Source organism: Myotis daubentonii, chromosome 10 (genome assembly GCF_963259705.1).
Source record: "Myotis daubentonii chromosome 10, mMyoDau2.1, whole genome shotgun sequence".
In the NCBI taxonomy this organism is placed as follows: domain Eukaryota; kingdom Metazoa; phylum Chordata; class Mammalia; order Chiroptera; family Vespertilionidae; genus Myotis; species Myotis daubentonii.
The window spans coordinates 58,236,503-58,260,592 of NC_081849.1; the positions used below are offsets into that span (position 1 = coordinate 58,236,503).

The window sequence follows — 24,090 nt, forward strand, 5'->3', positions numbered from 1 at the left end:
ACATCAATGAGAGAGAATCATTGATTGGCTGCCTCCTGTATACACCCTACTGGGGATCAAGCCTGAAAACCAGACATGTGACCTGACCTCCTGATTCATAGGTTGATGCTCAACCACTGAGGCACACCAGACGGGTGCCCCTAATTCTTGATAGGCATAAAAATTATTCTGACAATCTAAAGGACATCAAATGACCCTGGTAATTACTGCAATGATTTATTATTTTTATAAGTATGTGTTGTGGATTTCCAAAAATGAATCAGAAGGATCTTTAGATTGCAGTGGTAATATTTTTTAAACTGATATATAACTGCTTGGATATATAAAAACAGTTTGTTAGTAAAAAGAAATTATATACATTTAATATAATGATTCTTTTATTTCAAAAAGCTGTTATCAACTTAGCATCCTAAAATTGATGCAATCCTTTAAAAAAATTTTATTGATTGATTTTGAGAGAGAGAGAGAGAGAAGGGAGAAAGAAACATTGTTTTGTTGTTTTGCTTAATTATGCATTCATTGAGTCTTGTATGTGCTCTGACCAGGGATCAAACCCGCAACCTTGGCATATCATGACAACGCTCTAACCAACTGAGCTACCTGGCCAGAGCTTAAACTGATACAATTTTATGAGAGAGAAAGTAAGGTAAACATGAAAAAGATTAAGTACATGAATGCATCTCTATTGATAATAAAACCATCTCTATTGATAATTTAAACTCAATCACTTCAATCATGAAATACAAAGATAAGACCACCCCGTGTTTTTCCTAACATAAGGTACATGACCGGGAAGTTATTATTAAAGCAATATCTTTTGTTCATTAGATCCCACATAAAAATGGGTTATTTCACTTAGCATAATACTCTCCAGGTCCATCCATGCTGTTGCAAAAGGTAAGATTTCCTTCTTATTACTGCTGTATAGTATTCCATTGTGTAAATGTACCACAGCTTTATATACACTCATCTAACTCAGCGATTTTCAACCTTTTTCTTCTCATGGCTCACATAAACTATCATAATAGGTATAATTTTGATTCATTCACACTGGATGGCTAGTCTTTTTTTTTTTTTTTTTAATCTGGCAATCTAAGGGAAAAGAGGTAAGTGCCCCTAACTAACTAGTCAGGTGTTGCATGTTTTAAAATTCTTTGGCATACCTGTGTGCTGTGGCACACTGTTGAAAATCACTGATCTGATGGACACAGCATGTGGGCTGCTTCCAAATCTTGGCTATTGTAAATAATACTGCAGTGAACATAGGGATGCATATACCTTCTTTTGAACTAGTGTTTCAGTTTTCTTCGGATATATACCCAGAAGTGGAATCACTGGCATAAGGCAGTTCCATCTTTAATTTTTTGAGGTAATCCTTAATGTTTTGAAAGTTAGTATTTTCAATAGGCAGGGCAGAGGGAGTGGCAAGGAAGTCTTTTTTTCTTGTGAATTTTCATTTTCATATAATTTCACACTTCTAAAAAGTAGCAAAAATAATACAGAGTTCCTTCGCCAAGCTTCCCCAACTGCTGTAATTGCTTTTGCTACTACTAAGACCCAACATTTATTCAGGTTAGTTATTTGCCAGGCACTGTAATTACTACACAGATTATCTCATCTGATTCACATAATGCTCTAAAGTGAAGATTAACATCTTCATTTCTGAGAAAAATAAAAGACCAAATAGGTTAAGCTGCAGGTAACAGCTAGCAAATGGAAGAGCAGGGATTTGAACCAAAGGCTATATGATCCCAAAGTTTGTGTTCTCACCCACTAAGCCAGTGGTTCTCAACCTTCCTAATGCCGCGACCTTTTAAAACAGTTCCTCATGTTGTGGTGACCTCCAACCATAAAATTATTTTCGTTGCTACTTCATAACTGTAATTTTGTTACTGTTATGAATCTTAATGTAAATATCTGATATGCAGGATGTATTTAGGCGACCCCTGTGAAAGGGTCGTTTGACCCCCAAAGGGGTCGCGACCCACAGGTTGAGAACCCCTGCATCTTGCCCAATTTTAGCACTTAATCATTTATTGCTTTAACCTAGTATCTTATTCCAAGTATAGGTTTTGCATCCAAAAATAAATTTTAAATAATAAGGATTTCACTTAAGCATAAAAAACATATCCTATTTAACACTTTTCTTATTCTTACTCCAAGTTAAGACATTTCCTCTTAGTAAGAAACAGTTCCTTCTGAAACTAATGAAAAGCTTGTGACCTGTTTTAGGCAAATCTTCATCAATGCATCATTTCTAAGTTTTTCCCCCCTTTCTTTGAAGCTACTGCTGGCTTTAACCCACATGTAAAGATAGGACTTTATGCTTATTAGGTACACCTACTGATAGGCTTAGTAAAGCACAGAGGATAAACATGCCATTTTACATTTAATAACATTTTCTAGTTTTAAAACATACATAAGTATAAATTTATTTCCTTACATTGAAAATAAAGTATGAAAATAGATCTGTAAGAAAATCAATGCAATAGTCTGCTTACCTTGCGAGCAAAATCCCCCTTCCCTTTACTGTAGGCTTTATTCTCAAGGAAATCATACACATAGTGAGCCAAAACTGGGGATGCTTTCATCATTTCAGGAGTTAATAGTAACTAACAGAAAAAAAGGGTAAAAATTTTAATTTTACATTTAAAAAACAATTATGCAGTTAAAGTCATCAATAATTCTATGATTATTAACATTAGGATATATACTATTCTCTCCATCTGCTATTTTGACTTTCAGTGCATCTAATATGAAAGTTGACCAAATATATTTACTATTCCATTTTCAGGTTTTACAGATAACCCTAAAATTCACATTAGTAAATTATTATGTTATTCACATACTAATTTCAAATTTAACAGTAATAGAAAGTACATTAAAAAATCCAGGCAAAAACTTTTAAATACTGTTTTCACCAACAATATTTCATGATATAACCTATCACTCTAGCTTAATTCCTTCAATGAAACACGTTTTGACATACTGAGTTCATTAGCTGTATTAAAATGAAAATCTATGGGCAAAAATAAACATAAACTTACCTGCAAATATGCATTAAGATCCTTCTTTCTCTTTTCTAAAAAATCCCTATCCATATTATTAAAAGTCTTTTTCCCAGGAAGCTTCAATATACTTGACAGATTTTCAAACTGGAAGATAAAATACATTCAATAATCTTAATTTTTTAATAAAAGAGAAAAGAATTTTCCTAGTAACAATTTCTCTATATATTAAAAGCATCTTGAAACAGATTATTTTGCAATGTATTTTATTAAGCAAAAATCAGAAAATAGAAAATTATTTTCCAAATATGTCCAAATCACAGTTCTTTTTAAAATTTATTTTAGTTTTCTCATCACCATTTATCCCCTCTATGCCTTCTTCCACCTCCACCCATCCCCTATCACCCCCACAACAATCACACTGTTGTTGTCCCCGAGTTCCCTCTTTTTTTCTTTTTTGCTCAATCCCTCCACTCTCCCATCCCACCCCCATTCTCCCAGAGCTATCTGCCTGGTCTCTAGTATGAGTCTGTCTCCATTTTGCTTGGAAATTTCTTCAATTCCACATATGAGTGAAATCATATGGTACTTGTCTTTCTCTGACTGGCTTATTTCACTTAGCATAATGTCCTCCAGGTCCATCCATGCTGTTGCAAAGGCAAACCACAGTTCTAATGTTATATATTATAAAGTAATTTCAATAAAGAATGACAAACATGGACAGCTGATGAAGATGGGCAATATTCACATGGGGTGTCATTTTAATACTTTTTCTAATTTTAAGATTGTTCAAATTCTTTATAATAAAAAGTTTTAAAAATATTATCTATAATAATCCTTTGACTTGTAAATAAAGTATTAGCAAATAAGTTTTTAGTGATCAAAGTTATGTGTTTCTGGCTTGTTAAAAAATCTTATAAGAAATATTTTTATATTGATGACTTCAAATAAATTAATTCTTGTAATGGCTAATTATTAAGAGGAGAAAAGGAAATTTTTAAATATAGATTACAGCTGTATTACAATTCTGTATATACACAGCTGGAGTACTACACTGATACTTTCCCTCCAACCACATGAAAAGTAAAGTGCTAGACTACTTAACACTTGGGTGCAGCTTCAAAGCCCCAGCTACGCAGTACGCTGCTGTGCCTCACTGAAGCAGTTTTAACCACACTAGCTACTAACAAACATTTTAAGATGGAAGTCATTTAGCTAGTGATTGTGCCCGGCCAATAGCCTAGCATCTGAAACGTCAAGCAGCCTCATTGCTTTTCCCATGTGATACATATTCTGAAGTGAAACCATTTTCTAAAACCATTCTATGTTCAAAAACTCATTCATTTCTGGAGCAGAGATTAAAGAGAAGAGGAATGAAAAGGTGTAGGATAATTTTCGTCCACAAACTGGAAGATTCTGATAAATTATTAAATGGAATGGCAAATCAGATGGTTGCTTGGAGCTATAATGTGAACAAGTTGATTGTATGTTACACATGAAAGTTAAAAGCAGTTATTTTGCCCCAGGCAAGGTAGGGGAGAAAGTGGAGAGGCAATTTACAGGGGAGAAGTTATGCTGTAGTAATATTCATAAATTTGGCGATTCACAAAACTATTAGAATATGTCCTTCTTGGATCTCAAATGGCCAATGGATTAAATTTTTTAATCACACCTAATAGATGTAAATTAAAGTTTTCAAGGAGTCATAAATATTTCATTTCCTGGAATATTACCTACATTATCTTAAACTATGGACTCAATTTTACAGAACGCAGTTTACTCTGGCATTACCAATATGGTATGGACTGAACTGTAGTTCCCCAACATGAAGCCCTAACCTCCAGGTCAGACTGTGACTATGTGTGAAGAAAGAGCCTTTAGAGAGGTGATAAAATTAAAACAAGTTATTAGGGCGGGCAGGTCCTTATCTAATCTGGCTGTTGTGCTTCTAAGAGGATGAAATTTGGACCTACAAAATGCCACCAGGAATGATAGCCCACAAAGAAGAGGCCATGTGAGGACACAATGAGAAGGGCAGTCACTGAAAGCCAAAGAGGTGCCTCAGGGATAAATAAGCCCAAAACTGAGATCTGGCCTTCCATGAGAAAGTAAGTGTCTGTTGTTTAAGCCACCCATATTGTAGTATTTCATTAGGATGAAATACACCATGGGAATATAACAGTATCCAAGAAAACAATTTATTTCAGAAACTTTAAAATATTAAACATTATTAATAAAAAGAAAAAAATAAATGTTACAATAACAGTTATTTTCTCAAAGTCTAAATTATCAAACTCCTTTTAAAATTATCTGTCTGGAACAGAGGCATTGATGATTAATAGCTTTTTAAAGTATTATTATTATTATTATAAAAGGAAAAAATGGGAAAATTTTATACTTCATATTGACTTATAATAAGTAGAAGGTGGGCCATTCCTGAAAAGTAATATAATTCTATGCCAAAAATTCATAAAATATTTTTAAAGGCATGTAAAAGAAATTGGAAATTTACCTAAAGAACTCACAAAAATAATAAAAAGTATTATAATGCTCACAAAAAAGTCAAATACTATATGTAAATCATAGACATTCCAAAATCAAAGATTTTATTTTTCTACATCGAATATGTCATGTTTAGATTCCAGACACATTACTGGAAAATTTAAAAAACATTCTTGAAATTTTATATCAGGATTCAAAATGTGTTTATATCCAGGCACAAAAATACATTCACTCAGTTACTTTAATGCACACTTAATATCTTTTAAATCATTACTTTTATTTATACTTAGTTACAGCTCACCCAATGAAAAAGACATGCATAGTATCTACTGGAATATAAACTCCTAGAGGCAAGGACCTGTCTTGTTCACAATTATATTTGCAGCATTGAGAACTGCGCCAGGCATATAAGAAAAGTTCAATAAATATTTGTTAAATAAATGAATGGGGAGTTCAACCCATTTCTAAAATAATATGACATTTAACATTTTAATTATTTCCTTTTATTTTTATACATCTTTATTCATAAAGATGTACTCAACATGAACAGAAAAAGTAAACATGTCCTAAGTTATTAATTTCATCTAAATAAATTCAAAATAGTCTTTTTAATATGGGCTTCTGGAGTCAACACTAACCTGTTTTTAATCATTTTAAAGTTATTAGTAGTTTATGTCACTCTCATTAAAAAAATATTTTAATGAGATTACCAATGCCAACCATTTTCCCTCTATTCTCTTAAATGAAAAAGGCATTTTCTGATTACTAAACTAGTACAATGTCATTTCAAAGCTTTAGTCCACCCAATCAAATGTCACCATTAATCAGTATAATTTGTATTGGCTTAATACCAGTTGTATATTTATAAGCCTTGAATGAAATCAAAGACTCTCAAGAGTTAAAATAAATTTCATAGATCACCTACTCCATCCATCTGGTGACAGTTTATTTTCTTCTAAATTAAGGATAAGAAAAAAATATTTAATAAAAAGTAGAACAGAAATAATTTGTTATCTTTAAGAGTCCTTATATTTCCATAAAACAAGAGGGTTGTATTTAATACAAATTTGGTTAATGTTAAATTTAATTTAGGTTATGGTTCTTAAAATAATGTATTGGATCAAAGATTTAACTGTTAAACGATTAAAATAAGGATGTCATCTAAAATGATTATAGCTGCCCTAGCCGGTTTGGCTCGGTGGATAGAGCGTCAACCTGTGGACTGAAGGATCCCAGGTTCGATTCCGGTCAAGGTATACCATGAATATTTTGTCTAGTCAACAGTGGTTATAATTAAAGTCTGATTTATTGGTTAAATGTTCAAAATCATTCTAACGTTTATACTGATTATACACAAATTCTTACTTTGTTTTCTTTCATTGGCTTGGGTCAATACCTTAACATCCTCAGAACTATTTAGAATTAAACATTGACTCAGGAAACAATTTAAAGCACACACTTCAAAACCTCATTACCTGTTCAGTGATTCTCATGTGGAAGTCATGGAAGTCACTGTAACGACGATAGGTTTTCCACATCTCCTCACTGTTTAGATTGCGTCGGTGCACAGTGATGGCATACAATGCATATGTCTTGCCATGATCATTACAAACGCCTGCCACAGCATATGGGTCATAGTCAGCATATACTAGTCATTTAAAACAAAATGAAGAGGAACAAAAGACACAAAAAAAGGAGGAAGATGAAGAACAAAAACAAAAAGGACAACATGAAATGAAGAATTTGAAATGACAGACTGAGACAAAAGGATGTCACCAGGGGATAAAACAGAATCCCATCATCTGTACTCGCACCCATAAGGTATTATATATGACTAGAGGCAGGTGCACGATATTTGTGCACAGGTGGGGTCCCTAGGCCTGGCTGGTGATCAGGGCCTAGCAGGGCCATCTCTCCCAGTCTGATTGGGGCTGGGCCAGCCAGGGCCTGCTGGCTGTTGGACAGGGCCTGGGGGCTTACCAGCTGCTGGATGGGGCCTGGGGGCCTGCCAGACAGGGCCTGCCAGACAGGGCCTGCCAGTTGGAACCTGCCGGATGGGGTGAGGGACTGTGGGAGGTTGGCTGTGGAAGCGCACTGACCACCAGGGGGCAGCTCCAGCATTGAGTGTCTGCCCCCTGGTGGTCAGTGTGCATCATAGCAACTGGTTGACTGGTCTTTCTGGTCATAATGGTCACTTAAGGCTTTTATATATATAGATGGCTACACTGCAAAACAAGCTACAAGTTTATGATGACATGACCAACCATGACCAACCACACAACCAACCATACAGTAATGTCTACTTTGAACAATCTCCCCAAGGACTTTTACCTATATTATAGTTAGGATACCACGATACAACTTCACAGCATAGCATTAGAGCCTGAAATTTAATAGAGGAAAAATAACAGAAACAAAATAATAACCTTTTGTACTAGCCTTCACTATTTAGTTATATTTCAATTAAAATCTCCTCAGCTAAACAGAAAGCAAAAGCAATGGAATAAGACTTATCTGCTATTTTGGCAACTCATTTCTAATCAACAATTCACAACTGTAGTTATTTTGGAGACTTTTTAAAGGCATTTTCCTACTAATTTCCCACAAACTATCCAAGTCCAGCAGTCTTTAAAATCAAAACCTGTTCACATTTTGTACTAATCTTATGAAAAGAGATGCCCTTTCAATCCTTTTCTTTGTATTTCTTAGTTTCCACTTTCTTATTTCTCTGCATTATATGCTCTTCTAGATTATTTCTTGAGGTCTCCAAAAAGTTTACTGAGTCTCTCCTCATCTGTATTTAGTCTTATTCCATCCACTGACCTTAATTCCAATCACTATATTTTAATTTCTATAATTTACTTGGTTCTTATTTCATCGTGTTGTATTCTTATCTCTACGAATATTTTATACATACTCTCAGGCTAGGAGATGCTGTGGCACACAATCACTTGTGGATAGATGAATCTAGACATACCTATGTTGGGATATAAGATATAATTTGACTAAATATAAAACCGGAGAAAGGCTGGTTATGTTGCTCTCAGGAGCTTAAACTGTAGGTAACACTATATTTCACTGCTCTCCTCTTCCGATCATCCTTCTCTCAGAGACCTATGTATAACAAACTGCCATACACTTTTTCATCATGTGAGAACCGGCCCTCATTCAATAGAGTTAGCATATAAATAAGGGAATGGCTTTATCTGTTGTGTTTAAGATAGGTTTGGGAAAGGAAAATAGAAAACAGAAGTCAATTAGGCACCAAACCATAACCAGTTAGGAGTTAATAACAGCAAGGAGAATAGCAAGGAATAGAAAAAGAAAGAGAAATGTTAAGAAAGCATTCTACAAAAGAATAATCAGATTTATCACAAATTAATAGGCACAGAGATCATGGCCAGGATGTTTGCACCATAGGAAAAACAATGAGGTTATTATAAAAGCAGCACAGAATACAGAAGGTAATTTGGTTTTAAAGAAGATAAATGAGGTTACATATATTGATTTTGGGATGATGGTAAGATATAACAGTGGAAATAGGTTTTGTTTTCATTAGGACCATGTTACTCATAGCAGGTGATGTGCAAACTGTTATTAATCTATAGCGAGATAAAAATGTAGGACCAGAATATAAATCAATCTCATCACTAAGCATATTGCTTAATTTAGCCAATATTTTTTAAAGCAAGATTTTGCAATGAAGGAAGCAGTAAGCACTTGTCTATGGACCACTCTTTGAGCAGCACTACACTAGACTATCAGTTCTTCCTATAATGAAGATGTTAAGAGTGTGAAGATCTAGATTCAGAGAGACTCAGGAGGCCAATCTATATATATAAAAGCCCAGCGGCCGGAACGGCAAAACAACCAGAACCACCAGTGGCTATGACACGCACTGTGGCAGCCAACCAGCCTGATCCGGGGCCCTATTGTCCACCCCCCCCTCCAGCTGGCCCTGCCCCTGATCTGCCCCCAACACCACGATCAGGGGCGGGGCCAACCGCCAACCACCCCGGACCCCTCTCCCCGGATGCCCGCTGCCCCTCCCCACCGCCAGCCTGGCCCAATGGGCCCCAATTGGGGTGGGCCGGCCGGACCACACTCAGGCCTCTAGTTGATAGAATAAATATTTATAGAACAAGAACTAATATAAAATCCCCATCAGGTTATTACTATTGTAATGAGTTCATTAGTCTTATAATAACCCTATGAGATAAGCATACTAATAATTAGTATTATTATCCTATTTTACATATAAGGAAATTGAAGAACAGAAGTTAAAGAACCCACCCAATTTCACCCAAGTATTAAGTGGCAAGGCTCGGGTTTCAACCCAAGCAATCCAGATAAAACGTTGTGCTCCTAACTACTACGTATGCTGCTTTTTTAGTATTTAAATGTTTGTCTGACAAGAATAACAATTTATTAAAAATGCTTAGCATTGTGCTTCCTACAAGAAGCTAATAAATACTTGCTAAATAAATGGACAATGCAGCTGGAAAATCAGAACTCTCAGAGAAGAGAAAGATCCACAAAAGAAATATGGGCATGAGCATCTTCCTCTAGACATGAAAGCTTAAGGTCTTCAAGAAAGAAGTAAAAGCACAAATACTAAATGTTTGCACTTTAATAAAGGCTTTCATATTTGGAAGACAAGCCAACCAAGAAAATAGAGGTTTATAAAATAATTTAAAATTTTAATGAAGGAAAAGGTGGGGCAACTCTAGCAAAAGCTAGAAAGAAAAGCAACATGGTTTTATTGACAAGGTTTTTATCTAAGACCTTTAAGAGCAAAGTAATGTGTACATCAACTACTTGTAAAAAAAAAAAAAAGGAACTGAGACAGAAATTATAGATAAGTTATTACAGAAATTTAGCAGAGAACAGAATGCAAAATGAGATTCCAGCTCCAGTAAAAGCAAAAGAAAACAGATTTAAAAAAAAATGCCAATTATCTTTTAAACTGCACTTATACTATAAATTTCATTTCAGTATCTAAAATGTAAGCATTAAATTGAACTGAGATTTATATCTCAGTATGTTTATACTTTAATATGTAATCTATCACAATACTCCTATATTCTAGGACCAGGGAGAGACGACGTAGGAAAATGTCATTATCTACTACTTACTGATTTTATCTAATAACCTAATGGCAATGATGAATATTGATTTTTTTTCTCAGTTCACTAACCATATTGCTGACTGAGATACAAAATCTTAGAGGTTTCTCACCTAATCCAAGCATGTCTTGAACTTCTGTAAACTCCTATACCTCTACAAGCTTCATTTATTCAGTTATCTAATTGGCTTTGTATTCATGAAAACAAATTTTGAACTAAAATCTGTCTCCCAAATGATTTAATGAGAATTATGCAGACAAATATCAGCTAGATGCAAATAAAAAGAGAGAAAGATTGGTTCGAGTTTATTAGCAATGAAAAATACTTAGAATTTGAGCTTTTTAAAATGTTAACAGTGACAACCTTACAGAAAGAAAATACCTATATACACAAGTAAGTAAATTTCAAAGAATTTAATGAGGAACATGCTGCAGGGGAAAAACTAACTTAAAAATATGACTATAGAAGAATGGCTTATAAAAATAAATGTGGAAAATAATATAAGGGTAATAATAATCAAATTTTTAAGTTTCTTACCTGTGTCTGAAATGTAAGCATGAAGTTGTATTAAATCATCAGAAGATACATTTGAAAGGTCATCTAAAGACTTGGGGAAGAGGGGGAATCAAGAAACAAGATTTTAATTTCATAGGAAAAAAGTGTTAAAGAATTCCACATCACATATGCATTACTCACCTTTGCCCCACATAATCTTTATATTATTTGTAAACCCACCCCCTCAACAATAATCCTCACTTTTACACCAACAGGAAAAAGAAAAGCCAAGATTAAGAAATTATAAAACAAAGTAATTTAGAAATACTCTTAAATCAATCAGATTATTTCTTCCTTCATTGCTTGTCCATATGCTAAAATTTGCTACCTGTCTGTTATATTCAATACACGGCAAGGAAAAATGTGGATAAAAATAAGTGGACATATTTTAATTAAATGTTTTGATTTTTTTAAAATGTTGAAATATACTACAGCCAACTCTGTATTATTTAACTGCACTTTTGTTAATTTAAAAATAATTTTAGTTAATTTATATTCTTTATAAAATAAAATAAAGGCACCTACGTCACAGGATTATGTGAGGATTAAATGAGAAGACACGTAAAACATTTAGAAGACTGCCTAACCCAAAAAATGTTAACTATTATTAAGATTATGTATTAAATGGACTGAATCCATAGCCCACGATGGATTTTAAATAATTAATTTTCAAAATTAATTTCACAAACAAAAATTATTACTAATTGATCGAGATCTTTTATAACTATGGCTTTTGGGTCTAAATTTAAAATTATATATATATTTATAGTCTCCACACATACAGAGAAAAGAAAATAAACATATAATGAAGACACACTGTACAGAAAAGAGTTAATAGAGCAGGGTTGAAACTGCCTGAGACTGCTTGCAATCTTGGCCCTTGGATGGCAACTGGGAATTTGATTTAGGGAAGGTTCCTGCCATTCCCTAACTGCTAAGAGTGGCTCACACTACACGAATTGTTTATACAAGGATGTGGTTTATCTTGAACACCTGCTTTCCTTCTGGAAATCTGGAATTTTGGCATATGCTAGGCAGTGTGTGTGTATATGACCTGCCTCCAATAAAAACCCTAGGCACTTAGTTTGGTAGCTTCCCTAGTGGCAGCATTTCACCTGTACTGTAACTTTCATCATGGGGGAATTAAGTTTGTGCCATGGGATTTCCATGGGAAAGGATTCTTGAAAATTTGTGCCAGGTTTACTCTAGGCTTTACTCCATGTGACTTTTCCCTTGGCTGATTTTGCGTTATATCATTTCGCTATAGGCAGTCCTCGGGTTACGTCAGACTTGACGTACGTCGCTCCGTGGTTACGTTGCCATCTCCCATTTATTTATATATAAAAAAAGTTCCGTCATTTTGACATATGTACATATGTGCTTTACGTGTTTTATTATTTATTTACCACAAGTAAAGGTCAGGAATTGTTATCTTTCTTTAAAATTTTTTTTTACTGTTTCACTTCATTACTGCTGTGTATGTGCTCCATGTGAGTGAGGTAGGTGCTTATGTAGGTGGGTTCCAACTTACGGAGAAAATCGCCTTACGCCACGCCGTAGGAAGGGATCTCCCACTTAACCCAAGGACCTACTGTCATAAATCCTAGCCATGAGTATGACTATGTCATGGTCTGTGACACCTCTTAGTAAATCACTGATCATAGAAGTGGTGCTGGGGACCGCTGACACACAAACATATGGTTGTGACATATTTTACACTTCAATAACCAAATGAACTGAATGAACTTTGAAGTTCTAATGTGATATTACCAATTATTAGTAAAAGAGTCACCTAATTAGAATGTGCCGTATCGATGACATAAAACCATTTAAATTAAGGCTATTGCACTCTTAGACAGCCAAAAGTGTATCTACTAAAGACCGATCATTAAGAGAGGCAAATGTGATAAATCCATACAGATATCACTGCACTCCCCTGGTCAAGTCAAGTGGGAGGATCCTCAAATTAAATCAGGTCTAGTCCAGCTTCACCACTGATACCATAAGAGACTTTAGCCATATCACCTAGTCTCTCCCGAATCTACTTTTCCCAATAATATAATGCCAGCTCTAAACTCTGTCAGGATAGAACAGTGGTCAGCAAACACATTAGTCAACAGAGCCAAATATCAACAGTGCAACGACTGAAATTTCTCTTGAGAGCCACATTTTTTAAACTTAAACTATATAGGTAGGTACACTGTTACTAACTTAATTAGAGTACTCCTAAGTCTTAGGAAGAGCCACACTCAAGGGGCCAAAGAGCTGCATGTGGCTCGCGAGCTGCAGTGTGCCGACCACTAGGATAGAATATGAATAAAAATACTTTAAAAAGAAATAGAATTTATTTTTAAGTGCTCATATGACCTATAATAAAATATTGCAGTAGAAATAGCACAATCTTTGCTTTAATATTACCTTTATATGAAAAAGAAAAGACGCAGAGGAAACAGTATTCTACAAAATTTAGATTATCTATGCTATCTTCAAATTACAAACCAGCACAGGGAACATAAAACTGGCTGGTGTGGCTCAGGGAATAGAGTGTTGGCCTGCACACCTAAGGGTCCCAGTTCAACTCCTGGTCAAAGGCACATATCTGGGTTGCAGGTTCCATCCCCAACCTGGTCCGTGCATGTACAGAAGGCAAGCAATCCATGTGTCTCTCTCACATCGATGCTTCTCTCTCTCTCTCTCCCCTTCCCTCCCTCCCTCCCTTCCACTCTCTTTAAAACCAACCAAAGGTTTTGTTTCATTGGAAACTTATTCTATATAATGAAAATTTTGCTAACATTTTCTTCCTGCTCTAGGAGCTATTCCTTTTTGTTATAAAGCTATAGAATATAACAAGTAAATGATAATGATACTAAATGATTTAGGAAAACATTTTAAATGTTACAAAATATCTGACATAACGCTCTGGCTGATTTGTTGCAATATTTTGTTGAAGGTTATACTTTGTATGGTAATAGAGCAGTTACTCAGTGAGGTTATTTTAGAAATAAGTGTATAGTATAGAAAACAACATAAGATAATGGACCTCTATACCACTTAACTATTGCAAAAAGTCTGAGAGAAAGTTATGTAGGTGGAAGGAAAAACCAAGCAATCTCCCAGGACACCCTGCAAACTCTGGACTGAAACTTTAGAGAATACTAATATTTCTTCCTACTAGCATTTTATGAATTAAGTTATTCAATGGACATACTATAAAAGTACTGAAATGTTCATTACTTCACAGCTCACCTTGTATAACTTGAAATATCAATGAGAGCTCATATGCTAAAAACCTGTCATTCTTAAACCTATAATCATAGAATACTTGCCTAATTCACTATAAAACTCTCTACATTTAAAAAAATTTATAACCACCTGAATCTATTATAGTGTAGACTTTAAGAAATATCTAGAAGTTTTCAGATATCCCAACTAGTTTTATATTTATTTTCTAAATACAAAAGAAGAAAACTAATTCCAATGTAAAGTATTAATGTCACAAATTTACTACCTATCATTCTGCTAAGTAATTTAAAAATACTAAATGAAAATAAGTTTCATTTTCAAATTCTAATTCACAGATGTTTTATATCTGAATTTAACATTTCTTTAAAAGTACAATTTCCTATTAACACTAATGGATGATTTGGGGGCTTCTAAACATATTATTCATTTTCATGTTAAAGCTCATATTATTTTCAAGCCACTTTAATAATTAAGTACCCATAACAGTACGTACCAAATTTATGCTTCCTGTAGGGGACCCATTGAAAGATTCTGTGGGAAAGAAAATTCAACTTAGTATACAGTAAAAGACTTTTGAAACGGTTGCTTTATCTAAGGTTCAAACACCAAGAATGAAAGTTAGCCAAGCCAAAGACATAACAGAAGATAAAAGAAAACTGTCATATACTACTCCCATACACCTGTTCCTCTAAGCCCTATGGTTTTCCCAGCCAGGAATTTCAGTGAATATATATACTAGAGGCCGGTGTATTAAATTCGTGCATGGTGGTGGGGGTGGAGGTATCCCCTCACCCCAGCCTGCACCCTCTCCGATCCTGGACACCTTGGGGGATGTCCGACTGCCAGCAGTCGGACAGCCTTCTCACAATCCTGGATCACTGGCTCCTAATTGCTCACCTGCTTGCCTGCCTGGCTGCCCCTAATTGCCTTGATGTGCCAGCCTTATTGCCCCTAACTTCCCCCCCTCCCCCCCGCTGGCCTGATTGGTCCTAACTGCCCCCTGCTGCCGGCCAGGTCGCCCCCAACTGCCCACTCCCTGCTGGCCCGGTTGCTCCTACTAACTGCCCCCGCCCCCCGCCGGCCTGGTCACCCCTCATGGCCCCCCCCACTGGCCTGGTCGCCCCACGCAGCCTGCTGTTCAGTCGTTTGGTTGTCCCTCACTAACCCCCCTGCTGGCCTGGTTGTAGGCAGCCATCTTGTGAGGGCATGAGGGTTAATTTGCATATTACCTCTTTATTATATAGGATACAAGGTGGGGCAAAATAGGTTTTCAATTATTCATATTGAAGATAATACAACAATTATAATAATGTAAGAATAAACGTGTTTTGTGTATTCACAACTGTAAACTTACTTCTGCCCCACTCTGTATGTACCTAAGCTGCCTACACACACACACACACACACACACACACACACAGGCATTCATGTACAGAGAGAGCAACTATTAAATTATTTTATCCTCATAGTGTGGTATTAAGTTGCCTAATACAATATAAACATGAGGAAAATACAGCAGACTGAGTGTTCGATATGTGAGAAGTATTTTGTTATTTCTGTTTCACTGGATTAAGAGATGTTACAAATAAAATTATTCTTTAGTGTGAAGAACAGACTGATTTTTAACGTATCTTTAAGTATACTTATTCTTGGTAGATTTGGTTCAAAAACATTATAAGTCTAGATTTTTAAACCACTGTAAATAATAGAACAAAATATATGTAAAATTCCATATGCAATGCCACTTAATTGAAAAGCAACTAAAATTATTTTTTAAAATGTTAGAAAATAAGTAAATTATACTTTATGAAAATTAACCCTCTGTACACCAGAAGTGTCTATAGACGTAAATGGCGAATCGGCCCCCACACACCACGCACGTCTATAGCTGCAAACCTCGCATATCAACTCTGGTCAATTTTAAAATCAGACTTGTTAGTGACATCTCTGGTTTTGTCAAGAAAATTATGGTAACTTAAATTTGTAGATATTCCAGCGCATATGGAAGAAATTCCAATATCAACATATAGGGCTGTCACTCAGACACATGAGAGATAAACACTGCAACACTTGAGACTTCTTTTGTTCACTGTGACACTTAAAATTTGTTTGTGTTATCTACACTAATAAAAAAGAAAGATGGCCCTGGCTGGTTTGGCTCAGTGGATAGAGCGTCAGCCTGCAGACTCAAGGGTCCTGGGTTCGATTCTGGTCAAGGGCATGTACCTTGGTTGTGGGCACATCCCCAGTGGGGAGTGTGCAGGAGGCAGCTGATCGATGTTTCTCTCTCATCGATGTTTCTACTCTCTATCCCTCTCCCTTCCTCTCTGTAAAAAATCAATAAAATATATTTTAAAAAAAGATGTAAATTGACCGTACCTTTGAGATGCCCACTAGCTATTCAGGAGTGGGTATGCAACTTAACCCAACAAAGATGGCGGGTTAATTTGCACACGCAGGTGCCAAGCGGCTGGGGCGGGACACTTGCGTCGTCACCATGGCAACAACGCAGGCATTCAGCACCAGCCACTCTGGGCCTCTGGGCAGTGTGGGAAGGTGGAAAGGCGGCTCCGGCTGGAGCAAAGGCGGTGCCGGCAGCCAGGGGAAGGAAGGCCCATTCTTGCACAAATCTTCGTGCATCAGGCCTCTAATCATGAATTAAATGCCTAAAATGGTAAACAGGGTGTGCATTCTTCTTTGGAGCATCAATAAAATTTAGTGTTTTCGAGGCTTTTTGTGTCGATGGTTTATTTTTATTTCGAGCTCACTTTTGTTGATATTTCCGTAGAACTGAAAATTATTTTGTTACTGAATTTATCGCTGTAATATATCATACTGTGCAAATAAAATTCAATCCCCATAAATGGCATCAGATGAAGAAATAATTGAACCAAGCACCTCACACAAAAAAAATGCCATCCTTTATTCAACTCCAGAGTCAGATGATTTTTTTAAAATTAAATTCAAAATATCATGGTGTGTGGGTATGGTTTCGTTTTGGACACGTGGCAGTTAACTGGCTAATGTCTTTTGCCTCAGGCTTTATCTACATCTCAGCAAATTAAGTTACCAAGTAAATATATGATAAAGCAATATTCATTTATAGTTTAAAGTTAATATGTATGGTTTCTAGCACTTAAAAGATTATGAATTTAGATCTCTAAAGAGATCTTAAAATCAAATTTCTATTAATTTGAGACAAGTAGCCAAAATTTCAGAATGTATAATATACACCAAGTGTGAGTGCACTTAAATTTAAAGTCAGGAAATAACTTTGAAACAAAAAATTGGGGAAGGCCTATTTTTTATTAAATAATCTTATAAAGACAAGAAAAGATAAGCATTATTATTTGAAAAAGTTGCAACTGCCTAAAACCTAAACACTGACAAGGATAATACACCTAACATTCATTCATTTAATCATTCAAATCCCCACCCCAGGATATGTTTATTTTAGAGAGGGTGGAAGGATAGAGAAAAGAAACATTAATGTGAGAAACATCAATCAGTTACCCCACTGTGTACAAGTCTAGACCAGGGATGGAACCTAAAACCTGGGTATGTGCCCTGACCAGGAATTGAACCTGCAACCAACTGAGCCACACCAGCCAGGGTCTGACAGCTATTTTTATAATAGTTTGTATTATACACACTATTCCACATGATTTTTTCAAATGATTTCAAAAGAAAAGGGAGGGGCAATTTATTTGTGATAAAATATATAAAAGCTCATTAATTAGGACACGGAATGTTAAAAAGCAATGTCTAGAAAGACAAAAGATACATATGTATGCAATTCCAACTACAATCAATGATTCCAATGCAAGGGATTACTCAATAACTGATGTATAAGAGAAGTACGTAGAAAAACTTTTTAAAAATACTCTTTATGTTTTAAGTAAATATAAGGTTTTGAAGAAGTTTGAAATGGCTTATAAATTTTTTCTGTTAGTTGCATAAAAGAGGATAGACTGGTTAAAAAAAGATCTATACGGAAGCTAAAAGTCAAGATGACTTTGAAAGAGTTCTTACACTACAGCATCAAAAACTACTCCCATAGGATATATTGTTACTATCATCATTTTAAATGATAGAATTATGATACAGGCTATCTCCCTTCATTCTGAGTAATATAACAAATACATTTCACAACACTGAGAAATTTCTAAAGTCCATAAAATTAAAATACTTATAGCAATCCTTCTGGAAGCAGAGTTGCTACTGCACATTTCACAGCGGCTCTATAAGACTTTCCAACACACACTACATACAGATATATCACACAGTAAACCTGAGGTAAACGGAATTTTACTATTCAGCTCCCATAGAAGTACTCCTTAAAAAAAACCTTTCTGGCTCTAGCCAGCGTGGCGCCATGGTTAGAGTGTCAGCCTGCTCTCCCCAGAGGGTCATGGGTTCGATTCCTGGTGAAGGGTGCATACCTGGGTTGTAGGTTTGATACCCGTCCCCAGTCAGAGTGTGTGGGAGGCAACCAATTGATGTGTCTCTCTCATATCAATGTTTCTATCTCTTCTCCCCAAACCCTCTTTACTCTGATTATAAAAAAAAAAAAAAAAATCAATGAAAATATCCTCATTCCTTGGGTGAGAAAAAAAAGAAAAAAACTTCCTTAATTATGCAATAAAATTCAGTTAAATATTATTCTAATTTTACAAATAAGAAAAAAAGAGTAGCAAATTAAAAACCCAAGATATCAGGTCAATAATTAAGACAAAAGGTATTAAAACTCAAATGCAAACATCTGTAAATAGATTTCTTAGATTACTTGAAAAGTAAAATCTCACTAATATAGGACCTCATATGGTCCTATTCATAAACTTATTCATAAGTAAATGATTATAATTAAAGTACTCTCTTAAACTATTACTTAGTCAAATCTTTCCCATTTACTTTTTATTTACATTATTTATTTGCTTAGAACATACTAGAAAGTTTATCAAACCCTAGATATTTAACCAGAGTTTAACAAGAACTTCGGAACGGAATCACAAGTGAAATAAACACTGGACCTAAGAATCTGGAACCTTGTGCTCTAAGGGCTGCCTCTCCCACTATTAGTAAATAACTGACTATTTACTACCAATAAAAATTGATGTGTTTTAATTTATAATTTTCATACACATAATTCCATTTAAATCTGACAATAAGTCAGAGGTAAGACATTTATTATGAGAAGACTATTAATCCAGACTCACAATTTTGAAAAATGAGGCTTAAAGAAATTGTTTAGCGAACATCACACAGGTAATAAGTAGCAGAACAGGAGTAAAATATAACTATTCTGACTCTTACAATCTGCTTTTCTCACTATACAAAGCTGATAGTAACCTCATTTGAAAAAACTATAAGAATACAATAAATGACTGACTGCTACAGCTTTTCTAGCTTGAACTGTACAGGATTTGGAAAAAAAGTATAATTAAAGAGAGAAAAAAACTATTTTTTTTTAAAATAAAGTTTTATAGTTTATGGTATACTCTAGAATCATTACTTGTAATTCTCATTTAATCTTCTCACTAATCCTACTGTTACATCTTAGTCATAAATATTATTTATCATAAAAGTATTTGCATGAAAAAACTCAAAAAAATTCTATTTAAGAATTCAAGGCTTCTACAGATTCACATTTTAATCTACTGTTGTATTTTCAACATTTTAATTTAGTATGGTAACTGAACATTGTCACTCATTTGTAGGTTTTTAAATATATTACAATTTATATTTGGCCTTCAAGAAAATTTATCTTGTCTGAAAGGTCCTTTATTTGGTAAGCAGAATATATAGGAATACAGCCGTAACCAGTCTGGCTCAGTGGATAGAGCATCAACCTGTGGACTGAAGGGTCCTGGGTTTGATTCCTGTCAAGAGCATGTACCCCAATTGCATGCTTGATCACTGGAACTGGTCGGGGAGCATGCAGGAAGCAATCAATATGTCTCTCTCACATTGATGTTTCCCTCTGTCTACCGCTCCCCATCCCTTCCACTCTCTCTGAAAGTCAACGGAAACATCCTCGGGTAAAGATTAACAACACCAAAGAACATATAGAAATACATACACATATAAATGTGCAATGTGTGCCACATACCTCCATCACCATCATCTGATCCTCTGAAACTAGGATCTTTTAACATGTCCAGCTCAGCTAACATGCGCACATAAAGTGCATTCTGTCTGAAGGAAGGATAAAATCTTTCATCTCGTAGCATCAATTCATACACCTATTGAATAAATGAAGATATTCAATCATTAACAAAGAAAATGGTCTTGCTGTAACGAATCGCAGGCTCCATATTTACAAGATGTTGTCACAACTAATGATTTCTCTGGTCTACCAGTACTGAAATTGCACTGAAAAGGGTCCCACTACAACATATGTCATATGATAGCAGATTATACATAACTAGAGGCCCGATGCATGAAATTCGTGCAAGGGGCTCGACCCTCGCAGCCCCAGCTTCATCCAGAAGGTCGTCCAGAAGGACGCCCAGTCTAATTAGCATATTACACTTTTATTATTATAGAAGATGTTCTAGGAAGTGGTATTCTCTAAGAAACAAGTCCACCCAAAGACTCAAACACATTCAAATAAATATGGGTGACATTATTTATTTACATCATCAATTCATGAAATTCTAAGATTGTATATCTGGCTCTGCAGTCAAACCGATATAAAACAGCCTAAAATAAGGATTTCCCTCACTTGTTAAATAAATAAATAAACTAGCAAAGTGGCCCACCTTTTTTGTAATTGAAAAGTATTATTAACATAACTCATTAGTTTCCCCTCTCTTTTTTTTAAATCCTCACCTGAGGACATGGTTAGAGAGAGAAAGGGAGAGACAAAAAGAGAAACATTGATGTGAGAAAGAAACATGGATTGACTGCCTTCAGTGCATGCCCGACCAGGGACTGAACCTACAGTCAGGTACATGCCCTGACCGGGATCAAACAGGCAACTTAGGTACATGAGATGATGCTCCAATCAACTGAGCCACTCCAGCCAAGCAATTTTTTACAATTTTCAGTAAGTTTTTTAAAAACAAATTACATGCATGTGGAAATATACATATTTTTCAAGAAAGATATAATAATAAATGTTGTATAGAATACCTTTCTTTGAATGTCATCAAAGATTTCAGGAGTTGGATCTTCATGATTCAAGGTATCTGCTAATTTCGCTACCAAATAATCATCAACAGTAACCCGTGGAGATGCCTAACAAACACAAAAATTACAGTAATAATTATCTTTGGAATTTCTAAATACAATTTAAACCTTGATATTATTGAAAGTAACTGCTGGAAAATGCTTAGTTTGTAAATGATAACTTGATGTTTAAGAAGGCTGATATAAGAGCTAGAATTTCCTCGTTATTGCGTAAAATAGCCTGGTAGACAAACATTTACTCAATCTGCAAAATGGAAATACTACTAAAGTTGTTACAAGGATTAAGAGAGATTTATGTAAACCATACAAACACAATGTCTGGCACATAGGAAATACTTTCATTAGGAGATGGTTCTGAACATTCAGTAGTCCTGCTGGGTGTGTATTTATTACAACTGCCAAAATAATAAGCCATTTGTTACTTACCACTAAACAATAGAAATGACTCTTTGAATGCCCTTTAAAAGAGACTACCTTTATCCTAAAGTTGGTTTTATAAAACTGCAGCGAAGTTCCATTGTGATATGAGAGGAAATTTATCTGAAAAGTTCATCTGTTCCAAAAACTTCTAAAATCTGATGTTCAATGTGAAAAACTACTTTACTGAAAAAAAAAAAAAATGCTGAAATCTAGGAATATGGTCATCTTTATGATGTCAACTTCCAAGTTTTAGTTCTGAAAGCTCCGGGGATCAAGTGATCAGGATGGTAACTCTTAGAAAACTAGCAAAAGAATGCATAGTTTAAATAATTTCTCCACGCTATCCAATAAAGTATCTAAGGAACAGAATGAATAAAAGAAGAAAAAGTATACAGCAGGGTATAGAAAAAGGGCTATAGAATTTATAATGCTCCCTTGTTAATTCAACATTATTGTTAGTAAGTCCAAGCAGGTCGTAAGTCCAAGCAGGTTGTATAGTGATTTTCATTTTTGGGGAGAGAAGGGTGTTTATCTGTTGTTTGTGTGGTGTAGTGTGTGTGTTTATGTTTTCCCCTGAAACAGGAATAGGAGAGCTAAACAACTCCGAGTATGTGACAAAGATTAGAGAGGAACATGATGTTAGTTGGTTCTGTCCTTTCATTTATCCTCTAAGCTCTCTGAACTCAGTTTCTAGAAAATAATAAGAGGCAAATTTAAAAACAACATTTTATATTTATTTAATTTTTCCTATAAATTCTAGTTACCAGTGGGATGGACACTTAGCATATTAGCCTTTTATATATATATTAGAGGCCCGGTGCACAAAAATTTGTCCATTCGGGAGGGGGGGGTGGTCCCTCAGCCAGGCCTGTGCCCTCTCACAGTCTGGGACCCCTCAGGGGATGACCACCTGCTGGCTTAGGCCTGCTCCCCGGGAGGATTGGGCCTAAGCTGGCAATCAGACATCCCTCTGGCAGCCCGGCAGCCCTTGGGGGATGTCCACTTGCCAGCGGGGAGCAGACCTAAACTGCAGTTGGACATCCTTAGCGCTGCTGAGGAGGCAGGAGAGGCTCCCCCCACCACCGCTGTACTGGCAACCATTAGCCTGGCTTGTGGCTAAGCAGAGCTCCCCCATGTGGGAGCGCACTGACCACCAGAGGGCAGCTCCTGCATTGAGCATCTGCCCCCTGGTGGTCAGTGTGTGTCATAGTGACCAGTCATTCCCAGTCTTTCTGCTGTTAGGGTCAATTTGCATATAACCCTTTTACTATATAGGATAGAGGCCTGGTACATGGGTGGGGGCCTGCTGGTTTGCCCTGAAGGGTGTCCCGGATCAGGGTGGCGGTCCCGCTTGGGTGCCTGGCCAGCCTGGGTGAGGGGCTGATGGCTGTTTGCAGCTGGTCACACCCCCTTCAGGGTGGGGGTCCCCACTGGGGTGCCTGGCTAGTTTGGGTGAGGGGCTAAGGGCTGTTTTTAGGCTGACCGGCGACTGAAGCTCCCAGCCTCTCCTTTTTTTCTTTTATTCTGGGATTTATTTACCTTCTATAATTGAAACTTTGTCGCCATCACTGGCGCTCCCAGCTCTCAGGCTGCGGCTGGCTGAAAGCAGGTATCTGGAGTTTGTTTAGCTTCTATAATTGAAACTTTGTTGCTTTCGGAGCTTAGAGCAGTCCGTGGCAGGCGGGGAACCTTGGCTTCCTCCATCACTGGAGCAAGCAAGCCTCCTGCTCGCTTCAGCTGCATGGCTGCTGGCCGCCATCTTTGTTAGCAGTTAATTTGCCTATCTTGCTGATTAGCCAATGGGAAGCATAGCGGAGGTACGGTTAATTACCCTTTTTGTCTTTTATTAGATAGGCCTTCCCTTCCCCTGGCTTCCGGCACCGGTTTTCCTCCGGCACCTGGGACCCAGGCCTTCGCTCCAGCCGGAGCCGCCTTCAGTCTTCACTGCGCCTCTTCGTGCCTACATATGCAAATAAACCGCAATCTTCATTGGCAGTTAATTTGCACATCTTGCTGATTAGCCAATGGGAGGTGTAGTGAAGGTA

The 24,090-nt window shown here is 36.1% G+C and overlaps 1 protein-coding gene across 5 annotated transcripts in view; it reads right to left on the minus strand.

Annotated features, from left to right (window-relative positions):
• Positions 1 to 24,090, minus strand: part of SNX13 (sorting nexin 13) — a 103,673-nt gene that overhangs the window by 16,484 nt on the left and 63,099 nt on the right. For 2 of the 5 annotated variants that reach the window (XM_059712487.1, XM_059712489.1), the window contains 7 exons: positions 21,569 to 21,673; positions 20,544 to 20,676; positions 14,928 to 14,965; positions 11,174 to 11,243; positions 6,986 to 7,125; positions 3,048 to 3,155; positions 2,502 to 2,612 (listed from right to left, as the gene is read on the minus strand). In XM_059712487.1, coding sequence (XP_059568470.1) covers positions 2,502 to 2,612; positions 3,048 to 3,155; positions 6,986 to 7,125; positions 11,174 to 11,243; positions 14,928 to 14,965; positions 20,544 to 20,676; positions 21,569 to 21,673 — 705 coding nt within the window. Of the gene's footprint in view, positions 1 to 2,501; positions 2,613 to 3,047; positions 3,156 to 6,985; positions 7,159 to 11,173; positions 11,244 to 14,927; positions 14,966 to 20,543; positions 20,677 to 21,568; positions 21,674 to 24,090 lie in introns of those variants that run through there. The other 3 variants (XM_059712488.1, XM_059712486.1, XM_059712490.1) reach the window with 2 other exon arrangements.